This window comes from Tripterygium wilfordii, chromosome 8, assembly GCF_013401445.1.
Source record: "Tripterygium wilfordii isolate XIE 37 chromosome 8, ASM1340144v1, whole genome shotgun sequence".
NCBI lineage: Eukaryota > Viridiplantae > Streptophyta > Magnoliopsida > Celastrales > Celastraceae > Tripterygium > Tripterygium wilfordii.
Window position 1 is genome coordinate 9907180 of NC_052239.1, and position 13775 is coordinate 9920954.

Below are 13775 nucleotides of genomic sequence, written 5' to 3' on the forward strand. Positions count from 1 at the left end.
AATTTAATATAAACTTTTGATATAAAAATAAAAACTAATATTATAATACTTTATTTCAACAGTTTTTCCGCTAACATCAGTTTTTAGTTCACCAAACACCTCACAGCATATTTCACAGCTTTAAGCTCAGCATATTTTTCACAGCATTTCCGCTAGCATTGAAAATCAATTTTTCCGCTCTACCAAACGGAGCCCATGACTTTTATTCAAGCGGTTTATATATCGGTGGACGATTTGACTGACCCTATTCTGGCCATGACCTTTGCACGTTTAGATGTTACTATAGTACTATCACAAGGAGTAGCTGCCATGGGCATCTACCAACAATAGATCCTATTCTCAGTTAAAAGAAGAAGAAGATGATGAATAAGACATGAAACGAACACTTTATTAAAGTACATCAAATCTATTTGAAGATTAGTAGGATATTTATGATACTACTTGTAATAAAGTACAATACTCAAAAACTAACAAAAATTCAGTGCTTCAAGCTTTGAATGATCATCTCTCGTTTGGGTTTATAGAATGCTAACATTTGGTCATGATGAGGGAAGGAGTCTTTGATCACAGGGTGATTCTTGAAATTCTTGATCCAATCAAACAAGCGAGGGAAGCTATCAGCATCCAACACTTTAACACCACATGCTTCTTCAATAACTGGAAGCCAAGCAATCCATCCAAACACTAAATCCACCATCCCAATCTCATCCCCACCAAAAAATTTCTTGTCTCCAAGGGCTTGTTCCTCTATTATCTTTACTACTTCTTTGGCTTCTCTTGCTGCCTTCTCCTGTTCCTCTCCAACTGTCGAAAAAATCATCGATAAACCAATGCTCTGCAATGCATAAAGCACAACGTTTCAGAGATAGAGAAAAACAAAATATTTTTTGGTGACGGAGCAACATCCCAACCCAGCATGTCTTTCAGACTGTTAAACCTCGGGCTGCCAGAACAACCCACACCACATTGATGACATATAAGACTAGGCCAAAGCCCATGTCGAAGAAATGAGGCTCCCTACCCCTCCCCGAAAGTGGGAGAAATTGGGCCGCCATGATAGCCCACATCACGCTGAAGACAGATAAGATCGGGCTGAAACCCGTGTGGGAGAAATGAGACTCCTAACTCCTCTCAGGAAGTGGCATGTAATCACGGAAACCCTAAAAAAATACTCTTAATTGACTCCAATTCCCAACCTTAGAGCCATCCGTCTTAAGCTCAAAGACATCTTCATATAACCAAAAAAAAAAGATTGAAATGGTGAACCAGAAAAGGATTTATGATAAGTAAGAACCTGTTGCTCACTGAAGTTAATCCAGAAGCGAGCCATGGCTCTTCCATAAGCATCTTTTGGAAGCAGAGGATTTTGTGGCCATGTCTCTTCGATGTACTCCAGAATAACAGTTGATTCAGCAATTGGTCTGCTGCCATGAACAAGCACAGGAATTTTCTTGTGAACTGGATTGTACTTCAAAAGCAATTCACTTTTGTTAAGTAAATCCTCTTCTATGTAACCATAGTCGACATTCTTGAGCCTCAGAGCCCACTGCACCCTGAAACTATAAAGGCTAGGCCATGCTCCATGTACCTTCACTTCTTCCATTATCTTGGAGTGTATTGTGTGTGAGAGTCGTTTACTTCTCCTTCCCAATTCCAATTCTTAGATTTATATAAAACGAGATTTCGAATGGGTCTTTGCCATCTTTGAATTTTCATGAAAAAGATCGTTTTGGCTTTTCTTTTGGCACATTTTTTTTTTTGACTTCTCAACATCTTTGACAAGTTTTTTTTGTCCTTTATAAATGACTTTTTCACCATCTTTGACTAATCTTATGAGTCTTGATAGGCCACGACAATCTTTCCCAATACGTATCTTATTGTTGGAACCCACACATGGATCCCACAGAAGAATTGGTGTACATTTAAGAGGCACCCCATATACACGAGAACTTGTGCCTTGTTATTAATATCAAGTGTTAGATCAATGAGATATGGTTTGGTTGATAATCGATTGGGTTAGACATATATATGTCAAAAGTTCGATTTCAATGAAAAATATACTTCTCAACGGTATTTCAAAAAATATATATCAAGTGTCAGATAAAGCTACATCCACAATGACAAACATTATTAAGCACTTGGAATTCAATAAAACAAAAGAAAGAATGGAGATAATAGAAATTGTGGGTCCTGTTTATGTACATTGTCCAATGAACGCTTGAAATTGATTCCCACAATGAATAAAAATCAACTCTTGATATCAATCTATATATATATATATAATGGAGGATCCAAAAGGCTTCTCCTTGGTGTCACGTGGATGCCTCTAAAAAAACTTACACAAAAAAAAAATTAAATATATTGAATAACTTTAAGACCCACAAGCACATACAATTAATAATATACAAATAATTTTAAAATCATATTTAATAATACAACAAATAGTCATATCAATTATCACATATTAATTGCATATAAAAACAAAAAGATAAAAGCTTAAATGAAACATATTCACAATATAGGTATAAAATAACACACAAAAGCATACAAGATCACAATAAAGTTCTAAGAGATACTACAAAAACTTCATGGGAAAAATGAACAATTTCAACAAAATTCCTAACGATATGACCTTACAAATCATGGAATTAGTTGTCAAACAACAACCAATGATGATGAAAAAGATCCAGTTTAGGATGCATTCTTAGGAGATTTTATAGAGGATGATCCCAATGATCCCGTATAAGATAATCCCTTAGTGGATGATCGTACAAATGAAAAATTTAATCAAATGTGAGATATAGAGTACAACAAATTATATATTATATATGCTTATTGATATAGTATGAAAAATTATGGTTTGCTGACATAAGAAACAATAATAAATGAGATGTAAAAACTAGGAGACAAAAGGAGGTACGCTATATTTTCTATAGAATTTAGAATTTATGAGATGTTTTTTAGTTATTTTACAACTTTATTCAAAAAATCAATGCAAACAATAATTGTTAAACTCTGAGCATATTTTTTCCTTATGCTTCAAATTTTTCGCTCCCTCTTAGAAAATTATTTATTAACATATTGAAGAAAATGTATTGTAGTTATTTGTTCATCTCATAATTATTTTCATTTTCCATAATTCAAGCTCTGTTATTCATTATGATAATAAAGTATTGAAAAATTATCAAAAATCTTTATTTTTTAAATTAATTATGTGTCGCGCGAAGTGCGAGCATGCAACTAGTTATAGTTAAATTTAGTGGACACTTGATATCTCAAGAGCCACTTGAGAGAACAATTTGGACACACACAAAGCTTGACACGTTGCAAACTGCTCTCTCACTTTTTCTCTCTCCACCCCACCGTGCGCGTTCGGCTTCTTTTTCCTCTTCCTCTCGTTTTCTTTTCTTTTTCTTTCTCTCTTCCTTCGTAAGTTCGTATGGGTATAATTCAACTCACGAGTCATGATTTTGTGAGTAAATGGGCTATTACCCAGTTGTGATGCAGGCTAATGTTTAAAAGCCGAATGGCTTGGGCTCCCCCAAGGTCCAATGAAACAATATGATATAGGAGCTGGGTTGTGGGGGTTCTATTTGAGTATTTGGGAACCAAAAAGGAGGCCCGTATGCTTAGGCCCAGGGTCGCTATGGTAGGTATAAGCCCAAAAAGACTACATTTTTAGAGTAGATCCAAAGAGACCACACAAATTTGAGCCGAATGTGACCATATTTTAAGGGTATCATGAGAGGTCTGCTATTGGTTGGCTCGTGTGAGGGAGCCTTTTCGAATATGCAGTCATTTATATGTTAATGTTCAGGGAATTGAGCGATAAGATTTGATACACAGTGAAGAAAACTGATTCAACTTGACAGAATAAGTAACAGAGTATGATATGATACAGGTTGAAGAGACAGAGAATAAGGAATTCAGTATTACAAAGGCAGTCATCACTCATTTAACTTCTTGGACTTCATCCAAAGCATAGTTGTTTGTAGATACATTAGCGTAATTAACCTTGTTGAATCGAACCACAACTGGGTATCGAGTCTTCGGGTCCTGCCCAAACAAAATTCATCAGATATGAGCAAGATAATGGAAGAAACACCACATACAGAGAGAGAGAGAGAGAGAGAGAGAGGAGTTAAAGGTCTCACCTGGTCAACAGTAACTACAGATCCAATACCGTTGAACCAGTAGGACTCCTTCCTAAGAATTTTCACCTGCCAAGTATTCATTACGTCATTTAATCATGCATTTGAGATTTTTACAAATAATTAAAAGTTTTCCTCTGCTTTCCTGCTGTCCAAACAGAGGTGTTTCTGTCAACATTACCTTGGCGCCTCTGGGTGGTCCAATTGGTGGTGGTTTAGGCTTTGGAGCTTCAGTTGCCGCTGTGGTCGCCCCTGCCACCTCCTCTGCGGCCCTTACCACAAGCACTCTTGATATGTTGTTGGTTGGGTTGGTGTTGGTCCTTGAAGAAAAGAACAGGGTACTGGTCTTTGGAGCAGAGCCTGTGTTGGAGGCAACATTAGGCGTCATCACAAACCCAGAAGCAGCAGATGCCATGCTGCAGCTAGCCATCTCTCTTTCTCTCTAAAGTTACCAAATTTTGTGGAACAATTGAAGGGATAAAAGGACAACTAAGAAGATTGAGATTTGAGAGGCTTTGAATGAAGTGAAGTTTCTATGTTGATTTGGGATTTTGGGAAGTAGAATTATCTAATCTGTAAAAGTGGAACAAATCTTTTCCTCCACTAGGGTCATGCCATGTATGCACCCATATCCAATTCCTCTGGATAATGTGATTCCATGTCATCCTTCTACGATGTTGACTCACCGAATATCAATGCACTTGGCTCCCCTGTTTTTCTTAAATACCGGGGAGAAATATATTTTTGATTGAAATCCAATTTTCTGTATAAATATACCCAGTCCAATCGATTATCAACAAAATCATCTCGCTGATGGTTATCTCCCCTGTTGGTAATTAGTATGGGTGTGTTTAGCAGGGTTAAGGACCCTACAGTCGAAATCAATGTAGTTTTCTTTTTCTATAGTTTTAATCAAAGATATTCAGTCTCTTTATCAATGTGAGATTCACATAATTTTCTGAATTTGATAAATAGATTAGACGTCTGGTCCGGTGTGCTATATAAAATTATAAAAATGGGACAAATTTCAAAAGATTATCAGGTAAAAGAGTACATGGGCCCGTTGAAAAGAATAGAACTATCAAATAGCCCATCATATGGAAAGCGTCTGTATGGAAGGCCCAATGGGTAGTTTGATTTTCGTCTGTATTAAGTATAAACAGACTATAAACTGGTGCACGACAAAGCCCAATACGAATACGATCCTCAATCTGCTCACCAATTCTGGCGCCCATATGAGCCATTTCAGTCGGCAGAGGGAAAAGTCTAAAACTCACAATGAAGAGAAAAATTCTCTATGACGAACCACAACATCTTCAGCGGAATCGAGGTTCCCTAGCGGGATTTTTTTTCCCGAACGGCGCGCGGAGAATTGGAGTCCTATCTTTGGTGTTATGCCGGGACAACTTTCAAGTGGAAAACCATTCTCTTATTCACTTTATTTTTCCGACATTTTTGTCCAACAACAGTTACATTGATGACTAATGTACTGAGACTAGATCTTTCTAACCATGAGTATTTGTTGTCATGGCTGCATTGATTCCTGTTTTTATCAAGCAGATTACAACGACGCTAGCTGTTCCAACCCACTTCTTGTCCTTGTCTGTTAAATATGGTTAGTGTTGTTATGCCGAGTGTTCCTCACAATCGCTACAATAATAATAAGAAGAAAACAAATTCCAAGACATGATGAAAGAAATTCCCCATCTATCACGAATGGTCCAGCATACAAACGAGCCCCAACCAAACCCCTGTCTGCATATCAAAGCTAGAAACTATGGACATGCATACCTGGCAAGGACCCCACTCGTGACCCATAACAAAAACATAAACGAATGCTATGCTTTTTTTTTTGGTAACGTTAAACCTGATAAGTTAGAATCCACTCAACTCCTCATCGGACAACTGGTTAATAAATCTCGAGTTACATGGAAGATCTCACACCCCCCATGGATCAGTTAAGAGTTGAGTTGGGAGATGACGCAGGGTGACATTGACATACACTGGATTGAATAATGGTTCATCTCGCAAATTGTAAAATGAAAACACTCTTGAGATTTAAAATTACGACCTCCTGTTTGCACTAAAAATTGTCATGGTTAAGTTTACTATCTCATATGACAAACCGTTATTATGCGAGTCGTTTTCACTTGCGTCATCTCTATTATGAGTCTCTAGCTATGAGTCATGTAGCTAAAAACCAGGAAATTAATGACCCAAGTTATCCGGCAATCATTTCATATGTGAGGTGATGGTGGTTAGTGGTAGGTTCCTCTAGTAATTATACCCTACAAATGCCACCCATAATATACTTGTTTGGGGATTAAATTATCAACATCTCTTGTTAAATAATCAATATTAATTTTGTCCCACTATGGCACTATCCACCTTTCAGAATAATCATAACACCAAATATGAAAAAGAATTATTAATAATCCATATAAAGAAAAACTTGAAATGACATACTAGGACAAATAGTGTAGTTATGGCATTGAAGTTGTAGAAAATGGGTTTAATTTGTTTATTTCAAAACGAAGAGGGATATTCGAACCCTGATCACTAGAGTTATACATTCAATTCTTATCAATCCAATTAGTGACTTTAATTTGTTTGTTGAGTGATTAAAAACAGTACTCTAAGCACATTATTGGCCGAGTATATCAACAAAGACAATGACCAAACTTCGGGTGTGGTTAGTTAGCATAATTAAAAAATGTCAAAGCTAATACGTACAAGTTGTCTCTTTAGACTTTAATGGCACAAATTAATAGACTAGTCTAAGTTTACATCTCACCTAATCCCCAGTAATCCCTCCACGAATCAAATGGAATCAATTTCCATATTCAAGTTTTGAGTATTTCTTCATATTCTTTGTTGAAATTTTAAGCCCAAACACATTAAAAATACAGTACGATATGGGTTATGGACTCGTACAGATTTGTTATTAATGGGTTATCCATTGGGGACAAATAGTGTAGTCCGGAAAACGTGTATTTAATGTAAGAAGACATGAGTTTTACTTATAAATTACTCGGTTGGGTTATCTCAAATCAAAGTGAGAAAACAAATCTTGCTCAAGTAATTAAAAATTACACCCTAGTACTAGCTCAGTTGATTGTCATTCGTGTATATATGTCCGGTGTGTAGGGTTTCGAACATTGTGTTCAGCATTTGTATGCATTTGTGTAAGTGTGTTGATTGCATGTGTGAGTTAGAGGGATACATGTGCATTGCACGTGTATGCTTCTATTGTCAAGATAAAAAAAATAGAAATTAAGTTTATCTTCGTCGTCGTCGTCTGGCCGTCAAGCGAATCTAACGGTCGGAATACAACTTCAGGTTCAGGGTACTGACTACTGAATTTGCTTCGGGCCCCCAAAGGGCCCGGACCAGTTCACCCCTGACCCCACGGCCCACACTCCGTCTCTCTCGGTCTCTCCGCCCCCTCTCTACCAGTCCGCTCCACACGCGCTTCGTAATCGAAACCAGTAAAAAAATCAGAATTAAAGAAACCAATTTCGAGTCCGACACTGCAGTCGGTGTAGAAAAAAGAAACAGCTCTCTCTCCCTTTCCAGTCTTCGTATCTCTCCACACGGGCGTAGAGTCCCTAGTTCCTGCTGACGTCCTTGCCGGAGTATCTCCCGCTACATTCCTTCGCAATGTCAGCTCCCGGTCATCAGGTCCTTTGCCTATATTAAAATTTTAACGATTATTTTTTTCGTTTCTTTCCTTTTTGGCTTTGGCTGTTGTGAATCTCTTGAAGCAGACAATTTACTTTTATGCCTCATCCCCCGACCCTTCCCTTTTCGATTCGAGCTCCCTCCTTTTTGATTTATTTTTGTCTTAGAAACTAGAAAAATTTGCCAATCGAATCTAATTCTCTCTGTGGATTTGCCTTTTTTATCTTCTGCTGTCATCGCAGCTTTTTGGGCAGCATCTTATTAATGTACTCTGATTTCATTTCTCACTCTTCCTTTACTGATTTCGGTTCTAATTGTAATTTTAGTGCTTAAATTCGCTAATTTTGAGTTTTGATTTTTCATGTTTTGGTGGATAGATGTGCTTAACAAGCTCTAGATGGCTGAAAATTAGTGGGTGTTCTGAATCCAAAACTGATTTTCCAGTGTTGGTTTCTTTGAGTAAAATGCAGGTCGTTTTGGACTTCGATTACAGGCTTTCCTTTTAGTTTCTATATATTTTGTTGTTATAGTAGGAAGGAAAAAAAAAAAACCAAGATAAAGTGTTTTTTTTTTTTTAACAATTCTAATTTATGATATACTTGCAGTTAGCTATGGACTTATAGCGACGCGTGATTGTGATATATCAAGGGAGAATATGCTGTAATTCGTAAGGTTTGTCTTTGACACGGTCTGTTCTCTCTTAAATCAAGGTTTTTGTTGTGATTTGTTTGGCGCTTTCCAAAAGAAACTGCTGTTTCAGCTAGATTTAATATTTGAATTTGTTGATCTTTACCCGGAACTTTAGGTTTTACAACCCTTTCAGTTTCTGGGGTTTTGGTCTTAGCTTGAAAGCCTAATTTTTTTGTGAAGCTCATTTGTGTACAAAAGTTTTTGGGTAGCTTAGAAGTCTGAATTCTGTGCCTTTTTTGTTGTCCCTAAAATTATTCGAGAGATAAATGTCTTTTTCTTTGTTATGTGAAGTGCTCTTTCATATTCTCTTCCTTGCTTGAATTTAGCATCCTTTTCGCCTTCTTGGAAGCTGTCCTTTATGCTTTCCACTCCCTTGCTCCTTATAATCATTTTCGTATCATGTTGCCTTGTTGCATTTCTATTTGTGAACTTTACTAGGATTTGTGAGAACTTGTGTGTTTATGAATGTGCTAAAATGAATGTATTTCAGAACGAAAACGCTAACAATATGGAGAATCAGTTTCCAGGGTGCTTGGGAAGAGTTGTGAACCTCGTTGACTTGAGCTCAGGAGTAGTTGGGAACAAATGCTGACTGATGAGCCATACTGTGATGGTGCGTTCCTTTTCCATGTTCTTCTTTAGCAAAGATCTTCCTTGCTGCAATAAGTTGTTTAGCTTTATGGATTGAGTTCCGTACTTGTATGGTTTGCTTCTTTCTTTGAGTTTTCTGATTGATCTTATTTTAATTATCTGTTGGTGGATACATCATTGTTACATCATTGTTACTTGGAGAATATGACAAATAAGGTTTATTTAACATGGATATACCTAGTTGTTGAGCAAAGCTAGGAATCCACAGTAGTATTATCATCAATAAATGTTGTCTGCCACATGTTAAAAACACTTTGAAAGTTCCTCGAATTTCCAATCTTTAAAACAGGAAAAAATGGAAGTAGAGAATAATTCAACTTATTGTGGTTCTCTCCATTCTTGGCCTATGTTGTAAACCTTTAACTTCATCAGGTTAGAGTAATGTTTTCTTTAGCTCCATAGCTGCGGGTACATCAAATAACCTAATGTTCTTTGGAGGGATAGTCCCAAAATAAATTGTATGGTTAGCCACATTAGATTATAACGTATCTGATTTTAACCTTTATTCTCAATCTCTTCTAACTCTTTTGTCCTGTTTGGGACTGAGATTTTATTAATTTTATGGTATCTTTAGCTGGACACTTGAAAATTATTATTCTGATGGCATTGTGTTGACTTGGAGGTGGTTCATTGACAGGTTCTTCACTCGCAAGAAGTACATCAGATGTGGCTTGGATGTTAACTCTTCCCTTTGGAGATCAGATTGAAGATAAAATGGTAAGCACTTCGAGGATTTATTATGCATTGGTGGGAGAAGATATATCACGTATTAGTGACAGTTGTATCATAATATATTGCATTCTTGTTGGCCTTATATGTGCTGTTAACTTGTATGGTATGCGCAGATTGTGTCTGAACTGAATAGAAGCTCTTCAAACAAGAAAGCAAATGGAACACCGATGAAGACACTCATAGCCCAGGAAATGTCAAAAGAAGTGGAGTCTAAGCATAGCCCACCTAATTTGGTTGCAAAGTTGATGGGGCTTGATGCCCTTCCGCAGCAGCAACCCAATTCAGCTGCAGAAAAAGCCCATCCCAGGGGTTATTCTCGACGTTCTTTAAGTCATTCACGATCATTGGCAGAATGGGATCAAGTTAACGAATTCCGGAATGAGAGAATGCATTCTCAAGTTCATCAGTGTCTAGAGCAGAATGAATACAAAGATGTTTATGAAATCTGGCAGCATTCGCAAAAAACTAATTATGGGAGACATCATTCACCCCAGAAGGGAAGACGTATTGACAATATAAATGAGAAAAAGATGGCTCTTGTTCGTCGGAAGTTCACAGAAGCAAAACGTTTGGCTACAGATGAGAAACTTCGCCAGTCTAAGGAGTTCCAAGAAGCCTTAGAAGTTTTAAGTTCCAACAGAGATATATTTCTAAAGTTTTTGCAAGAGCCAAATTCTTTGTTTTCGCAAAATCTGTATGATTTGCAGTCTACTCCTCCCCCTCCTGAGAGAAAGCGCATCACTGTCCTTAAACCTTCTAAGGGGGTTGAGAATGATAAATTTGCAGGATCTAGAAAGAAGAATGATACACAGGCAAAGAAACCAGCCTTGGAGGGTCAAGCAACTGGGTTTCAAAAAAGTCCTGCACATTCTCTTATTTCTACTAATAAGAAAGTTGGTGAATATCCTGCTCAGCCCACCCGGATTGTGGTATTGAAGCCTAGCCCTGGGAAAAATCATGACCTTAAAGCTGTGCTTTCTACGCCTTCCTTGTCACCCGGAGTATTACATGGAAAAAAAATTTATGATGCATCTGAAGTTGAGGAGTCACAGGAATCAAGAGAATTGGCCAAAGAGATCACACTGCAAATGCGTGAAAATATGATGGGTCATCGCACGGATGAAAATTTGCTTTCTTCTGTGTTTTCCAATGGATATGTTGGCGATGATAGCTCATTTAGCAAATCAGAAAATGAATATATAGTTGAGAATCTGAGTGATTCAGAAGTTATGTCTCCAACTTCTCAGCATTCTTGGGATTACATCAATAGATTTGGCAGCCCCTATTCTTTCTCTTCCTTCAGTCGTGCATCATGTTCGCCAGAGTCATCTGTTTGCAGAGAAGCAAAGAAGAGACTTTCTGAAAGATGGGCCATGATGGCACTAAATGGGGGTTTGCAGGAGCAGAGGCATGCTCGGAGAAGCTCTAGTACACTGGGTGAGATGCTTGCGCTTTCTGATGCTCAGAAGACTGCCAGATCTGAGGAAGTGGTTGGTGAGGAACAAAAACCTAGGGGAGCAACTTCAGGCTTAACTAGTAATTTGAGTAAAGAAGAGGGCTTGAGTGATTCTCCAGAAGGTCTCTTGCGGTCTAAATCTTTACCTGGGTCTTCAACGATTTATGGTGCCAGGCATACTATTGAAGTTCCAGATATTGAGCCCGACAAAACATATGTGCCAAAGGAGTTAACAAAAGCTAAGAGCACGAAATCTTCATTTAAGGGAAAATTTTCCAGTTTTTTATTTTCAAGGACTAAGAAATCTGGTAAGGAAACACTGGGCCATTCTCATTTTTCTGATGAATCTCAATCTGCCAGCCCTGTGACTTTAAGGTCACCCACAGATCTTCCTGGAAAGATAAGCAACGATATGCCTTTATCTGTCAATAGTAGTAGTCACGATGGTTGTCTATCCCCAAATTTGCATGGATCTGCAAGTAAAACTTCTTCAGCTCTAATAGGCATGGGACAGAATGGTTCTGTTATTTATCTTGAGGTATGGAATATCTTTTTTTTTTTTATATTTTCGATATTGTTATTCATTTCTTCGACACTCCATTTTTTATCCAATAGTTTTGTTCAGCATATGATTTTGGTGGTTTACTGTTATAATTGGACAAGATCAATGAATTCTGGTCATTTCCTTTTGATTGCTTGAGTTTCTTGAATTTTAAAACACCAAAACATACCGACTTAGAGATGCTACATCAACTTGTTTCCTGTGCGCCTTTGCCAAGTCTAAGTTGGTGCTTGCAGGATTGCCCATGCTATGATTTGTTTGAAAGTTGTATAGAGCACAAATTGATTTGATTTAGAGGTTCTGATATGTATGACCAGTATTGGTGTAGAATTGGCCTCTTTAGCTACACAATCTTTAGTGATATTGTTGTTGAAATACTCTGGCGTAAATGTCTATATTCCTATCTCCTGATATATGCATAGAAGTGAGGAAAAAATGAAAGGATGAAACACTATTAGCATATGCATTTAGTGTTCAGCTACATATTTGTTAGCCTTGACAAAGGGCAGACATGATGTTGGGGAAAAGAAAAGAACAAATCATAGGCAACCCATGAAGTAAATACTACCTCATGTAAAGCAAGGACTTATTCACTCTGATATTGAAGGTTAACACTAGAAATGCACTGCTGGATTGTGTGAACGGGAAAAAATGAGCCTTGTGCATCTGTGACGTGATCCATTATTCGAAGTTAATCATCCTTTGCCTTTGCAGGAAGGTTTCTCCGTGGCAAAGCCAACGATGTATGGGTGTGTATCTGAGAATCAGGACCAGCCAAGCCCAATTTCAGTTTTGGAACCACCATTCGAGGAAGATGACCCAACAAATCAGAAGTCCTCTCAAAATATGAAGGCAGACCGACGAGGTATATTTTTTCTCAGGTTAAATTGAGAAATTATTCAATTCTTCACAATCTTTATTCGTAAGCTTTTCTTTTATTATCAGGATTGGGTCCGCCTCATATGTCCAACTTGATTGACAAATCACCTCCTATCGAGTCAATTGCTCGGACCCTGTCGTGGGATGATTCTTGTGTGAATACAGCCAGCCCTTATCTCTCGAAGCCTTCGTTGGTTTCCCGGGGTACTGAGGAAGAGGAGGAGGATTGGCATTCGTTCGTGGAAACCCTATTATCAGGGGCTAGCCCCAATGTTGAGGTGCAATCTGACACTTTTTTGGGCAGATGGCATGCTCCTGAAAGCCCATTAGACCCATCACTGAGAGACAAATACACAGACCTAAATGACAAGGAGCCTGTGCATGAGTCAAAGCGAAGACAACGACGATCAATTCGGAAACTTGTATTCGATCGGGTCAATACTGCCCTTGTGGAGATTACTGGTTATGGGCCAGAGAGCATGGTCCATGGTAGGCTCGTGGAGGGTTCATCACCCATTGTGGTGGAACAGGTGTGGGACCTAATGAAGGAATGGTTTTCTAGTGAGGTAAGCTGTTTTGTGGGAGATTGCGGGGACATCAACAGCCTGGTTGTGGAGAGTGTTGTAAGCAATGAGGTGGTGGGAAAAGGCTGGACTGAACACTTGATGTTGGAGTTAAATAATATAGGGAAGGATATAGAGGGAAAGTTGCTGGAAGAGCTTGTGGAGGAGGCTGTGCTTGACTTGACAGAGATTGTGTGACAAGACCCACTTTATTGTATTTCTATAATTGTCCAATTGACGTATATTTGTTCAGTGCAGTAAGATGTTTAATTATACTTAATTGACAAATTGTTAACCCCTTTTTTTCTTTCTAAATGATTTGTACATGTGAATAATCTGCCACCCATGCATTGGAGGTTCATGGAAGAGGCAAGCTATGTGTATTTGCGGAACAACTTATTCGAAATCTT

At 38.0% G+C, this 13775-nt stretch overlaps 3 protein-coding genes across 8 annotated transcripts; 1 reads left to right on the plus strand and 2 right to left on the minus strand.

Annotated features, from left to right (window-relative positions):
• Positions 1-362: 362 nt before the first annotated feature.
• LOC120004309 (glutathione transferase GST 23-like) lies at positions 363-1651 on the minus strand. The gene is made up of 2 exons (XM_038853620.1): positions 1295-1651; positions 363-835 (listed from the first exon to the last, which is right to left on the minus strand). Exons 1-2 carry the CDS (start codon positions 1601-1603, stop codon positions 479-481), a joined length of 666 nt encoding a protein of 221 aa, XP_038709548.1. The 5' UTR covers positions 1604-1651; the 3' UTR covers positions 363-478.
• A 2188-nt stretch (positions 1652-3839) lies between these two features.
• On the minus strand, positions 3840-4693 carry LOC120004413 (photosystem I reaction center subunit IV B, chloroplastic-like). Its single transcript, XM_038853764.1, has 3 exons — positions 4333-4693; positions 4155-4220; positions 3840-4056 (listed from the first exon to the last, which is right to left on the minus strand). The coding sequence occupies exons 1-3, from the start codon at positions 4579-4581 to the stop codon at positions 3952-3954; spliced, it is 420 nt and encodes a 139-aa protein (XP_038709692.1). The 5' UTR covers positions 4582-4693; the 3' UTR covers positions 3840-3951.
• A 2899-nt stretch (positions 4694-7592) lies between these two features.
• LOC120003517 lies at positions 7593-13764 on the plus strand. 6 transcript variants are annotated; one of them, XM_038852531.1, is made up of 8 exons: positions 7593-7832; positions 8210-8302; positions 8438-8504; positions 9013-9135; positions 9811-9890; positions 10019-11899; positions 12638-12788; positions 12869-13764. In XM_038852531.1, exons 4-8 carry the CDS (start codon positions 9108-9110, stop codon positions 13561-13563), a joined length of 2835 nt encoding a protein of 944 aa, XP_038708459.1. In that variant the 5' UTR covers positions 7593-7832; positions 8210-8302; positions 8438-8504; positions 9013-9107; the 3' UTR covers positions 13564-13764. The 6 variants fall into 6 exon arrangements, with proteins under 6 accessions (XP_038708459.1, XP_038708457.1, XP_038708460.1 ...); XM_038852529.1 differs by having other exon boundaries at positions 9043-9135; XM_038852532.1 differs by having other exon boundaries at positions 9050-9135.
• Positions 13765-13775: the final 11 nt, after the last annotated feature.

Bases quoted from the DNA above. Each gene is read 5' to 3' on its own strand.
- LOC120004309 (XM_038853620.1), bottom strand. From the start codon at position 1,603: ATGGAAGAAGTGAAGGTACATGGAGCATGGCCTAGCCTTTATAGTTTC. The intron at 836-1,294 runs GTTCTTACTTAT...TATGCATTGCAG, and splicing joins TTAACTTCAGTGAGCAACAG to AGCATTGGTTTATCGATGAT.
- LOC120004413 (XM_038853764.1), bottom strand. From the start codon at position 4,581: ATGGCTAGCTGCAGCATGGCATCTGCTGCTTCTGGGTTTGTGATGACG. The intron at 4,221-4,332 runs GTAATGTTGACA...AATACTTGGCAG, and splicing joins GACCACCCAGAGGCGCCAAG to GTGAAAATTCTTAGGAAGGA. The intron at 4,057-4,154 runs GTGAGACCTTTA...TTGTTTGGGCAG, and splicing joins CTGTAGTTACTGTTGACCAG to GACCCGAAGACTCGATACCC.
- LOC120003517 (XM_038852531.1), top strand. From the start codon at position 9,108: ATGCTGACTGATGAGCCATACTGTGATG. The intron at 9,891-10,018 runs GTAAGCACTTCG...TGGTATGCGCAG, and splicing joins ATCAGATTGAAGATAAAATG to ATTGTGTCTGAACTGAATAG. The intron at 12,789-12,868 runs GTATATTTTTTC...TTTTATTATCAG, and splicing joins TATGAAGGCAGACCGACGAG to GATTGGGTCCGCCTCATATG.